The 4073-nt window shown below is 38.6% G+C and overlaps 1 protein-coding gene across 1 annotated transcript in view; it reads right to left on the reverse strand.

The window, feature by feature from the left end:
• Nucleotides 1–4073, reverse strand: part of ATAD2B (ATPase family, AAA domain containing 2B) — a 133834-nt gene that overhangs the window by 67072 nt on the left and 62689 nt on the right. Inside the window, exon 19 of the mRNA XM_019520676.1 lies at nucleotides 249–434. Within this exon, the coding sequence (XP_019376221.1) occupies nucleotides 249–434 (186 nt within the window). The remainder of the gene's footprint in view (nucleotides 1–248; nucleotides 435–4073) is intronic.

Here is a 4073-nt window from a genome sequence, read left to right on the forward strand (position 1 = left end):
GGGAGAGGAAGGGGCGGTGGGGGGGGGGCATCATCCTCAAGTACATACAGTAAGATAGAATAAATTTGAAAAAATTTTTCTAATGCTCTCTGCATAACATTACTAAATTGCAAAAATTAGTATATTTAAATTAATATTAAACCCTTCATTCAATGAGATTTTAGAGTTTATAAAAAGCTACGCTGGCAAATTTAATTAGAAGTATTTTAAAATAAATTTAAAAAAACTAAAACATATTTTACACTTACCTCTTCAGGCAATTCACTGTACATAGATTCAGAGGTAGACAGCAGAAATATAGGGGAGAATGATGGTATATCTTGCAGCAAAGTTAAAAAAGTAGCTCTCACAGTTTCACTAACAGCTTCCCACCAGTCACCAATATGAGGCATGTAAACAATACTTGGTACTGTTCTTCGAGCTTCACGAAATATCTGTTTGAGAGAGAAACTAGTATTTAAATTCAGAAATTTAGCAAGTAATGAAATGAAATAAAATGGGAAATTCAGGTAACACCAGAATCCTTAATGATTTCAGTGGACATCCCTCCTATCATCTCAAGTTAATTCAAGATAAATAATGCTTTCCAACAAGTGTTCTTATCTATGTTGCTTGCTTCATCACATTTTTAGCTCACTGTGGAATGGAATTTAGAACAGCTACAAGTCATACAGCTTATTAAAACACATTTGCCTATTAAGGTAAAGCACCAAACATTCACATAAAAAGTTAAACTACCATCTTACAACAGCAAAGAAAACTATAAAGTGACAGACAAGCTTATGAATGGGATACTGTCAAGAATCATAAGTCTTATATTAGGACTATTAAACAGTTTTGTTTTAAAACAAATACTACAATGTCCTGAGCTGGCTGCTGAGGGTCCAAACAAGTACAGTAGTTGGCAGAAGGAATTAATTTTTTTCCAAGAGCAAGGAAGAACTTTATTTAATACCTATCATGTCATTTTTATATGAGAATTTAAGCTTAATCATTATTCTCCATGGACTCCTATATTTTTCACTAAGGTATGATGTATCTGTTCCATTTTGAACCTTGACTGTATTATCCAACTGTATGAGCAGTACAAAAACAGTGGCTGAAGAAACTCCACCTAATTACCATGGCTTGTGCCTTTACAGTCCAGACAGAGCTACACAAAATTATGTCAGACTATCATCACAATCACCTAGTTTTATCATAGAATCAATGAGTCGGAAGGGACCTAGACAGATCATCTAGTCCGACCCCCTGCCATGGGCAGGAAGGAGCACTGGGAGTGGCGGGGTCATAAGACTCCAGCCAGGTGCCTATCCAGTCTGCTCTTGAAGATTTCCAGGGAAGGTGAGAGCACCAACTCTCTGGGAAGCCTATTCCAGGCTCTGGCCACCCTTACAGTGAAAAACTTTAAAAAAACTTAACAGGATCATACCTCTTACTTTTTACCTTCACTAGTTCTAATGGCAGAGTCCTTCAAAATTGCTTCATACTCACTTATATTCCTCACAGTAGATCATAAGGTCTTTCAGCTCATTCTTCAAGGTTACCACTCTTTTCTATTCACTTTATCTTTTTCTACAAATGTCTTGGAATCATCTTAAGCACTGTTTTTCTGATCCCACAACTGACACCATGAGATCCACAAGTCTCCTTCCTTATTTATAATGCAAAAGCTTTTTATTTAAACTTTGGCTTCAACCATTATATTTTTCAGGCATGCCCTTTTCTTTTAGGCACAGAATGAATATGACAAATCAATCAAATTAACTTAACCACAATAAAACTTGTTTACAGTAATTCTGGGGAGCTTCTTTTATACACATTTGCTTGCTAACATTGTTGTATGAATCTGCCACATACAGTTATTCACTGAATGATTGGTGTTCTGGGCACAGAAAGTATAGGTATATTTAATGGAAACATGAATAAGCATATCTGGCACTAAATTTATATCCAGAAATTTCAATAAAACAAAAGGTTTCAAATATAAGGATCAACAAAAACACTTTGGTGGACCACGAGTGATTTGGTTAACTACTTTTACCTTAATGGAATGTGCATATTAATATTAAAAATGACTTAAGTACATGTTGTTGGTAGTGTTAGGAGTGATGTTGTAGCCATGATGGTTCAAGAATTATTTCTTAGGATGATATTTTTTAGTGGAGAAACTGCAGAGCTGAGATAGAGTTAGACAAGCTTTTGAATTTCCTATCATCTTAAGAAATCCTGGCGTCTCATAAATATATGTTAAAATTAGCAGCCTATATAGCCAACTTTACACTTATTCAAATTTTCTGTTTAAAAATGTTTATAAACAATTCTCTGTGTTACCTTTTTCTAATAAAACGTCCTTCAATTATCTTATTTGGAAGGTAACAGTAGAAATTCCAAAGTTAAGCTAGCAATTTTTTCATTTAAACCATACCTACACCATTTTTATTAAGTTAAAAAAAATAAAAGAACCATTAAAAGCCTCCCTATTTTTCAATGCTTGCTGAGCACAGCATAAATATTATGGGAATTTACAAGTAAATCCGTTGGTGGGGCACTTAAAAGCATGAAGTACTGGGACTGCAGCAGACTTGCAAATATGGTTTGCTATAGTGAAATCTCATTGAGCTGAAAAGTGTCCATTTTGAGAGCGCTCCCTAAAGGATTAATATTTTTGGTACAGGAAAGCCAACAGATGTCCCAAGAACAAGTACAATAAAGATACAGGAACATGATGTGAAACCAAGTCAGAAACGGTCTACATTTATTAACTCCGCTACTGTAATAAATGCAAAAAATAGTCCATAAATAGTACGATTGATTCAATGTATGAAATTAGTAATCATCTTCTGAACAGCTTTTATAATACCTGTACATGCACGCCTTTCTAAGCAATTCTGGAGTATACCTACTCACTACAAAGTTGTCAGGGGCATCATCTTTACGTGGTAAGTGCTACCTCTTTTTATTATTAATCATGCAGAGAGTTTTGGAAAGTGAACATGTTGATGTTTCTGACGCTACAAACAGATATTACATTTGTCTGAGGATAAGCCATTTTGTCTGCTGTCTAAGGGTAAATCCTGAAAAGGTTCATAAGAAGTACTAATAGTTTATCCCAAGGCATCCCAAAGCGCATCTGAATGGTTATCCCACGCATCATTGAACCAATAGATGAAAAGCAGCAGCATGTTCAGCAATTCACTAAACTCCGATTAGAAGGGCAATGTGTGTAGATGCCAATCCCAGGACACTTCTGTTTTGGGACAAACACAGGCACAAATTGTCAAGAGACAAATGCAACATCTGTTCCTAGACTGTAACACTTACTTCTTTTCCATATTCTTCCCCATTCTATGTTTTTACATCTGTAATTTCACTATACTGAAATTTATTATGGTAAAGCACAATAATACAGGCTCATGTAAGAGGTGGGCTGGAGATCTGCATTTTCTTCATTACATTGAAATTTCTGTTTTAATGATGACAGACAAGCTTCTTTGGGTAACTCTCGTATCATTTGTTCCAGTGCGAGACACGCGGGTGTAAGCCTGCTGTGCCCCCGTGAGCCTAGGGACCCCAAGTGAAGCCCCAGGACCCCTGAAAAGCCCTGGCCTGCCCGCAGGTAAGCAGGGGCCCATGGAGGTAGGGACCTAAACAGCTGGGAGTGGGCTGACTGGGGGCAAGGAGAGTCACGCCCTTCCCCGGCTCCTACTTCACCCAGCCCCCCAGGGAGCCACACGACCCGAGCCTCGCAAACAGGCTGCACAAACAGGCGCTCTCCTGAGACCAGCGCATGAGTTAACACAGGAGTTCATGCAAAAGGGTGCATGGGAGGGCCCTTGGCCCTGCCTGTTGTCACGCTCCAGCTGGACTCTGCCAGCTTTGCTTAGCAACAGATGCCGTCAAGCACTCTCCTCACAGTATGGAAAGCCCCCATTTGGTTTGCTACATGGCCCCTGGCCATGTGCTGGGGAAACCCCGTCCCCTGTGAAAAACTACCAATCAGGGCTTGAAATGGGGTTTGTCATCTGGCCTATAAAAGCTAAGATTCCACCACTCGGGGGGGGGGGGGGGGG

The sequence above is a fragment of the Gavialis gangeticus genome, unplaced genomic scaffold, assembly GCF_001723915.1.
Source record: "Gavialis gangeticus isolate Ggan-Ray unplaced genomic scaffold, GavGan_comp1, whole genome shotgun sequence".
NCBI classification, from domain to species: Eukaryota; Metazoa; Chordata; order Crocodylia; family Gavialidae; genus Gavialis; species Gavialis gangeticus.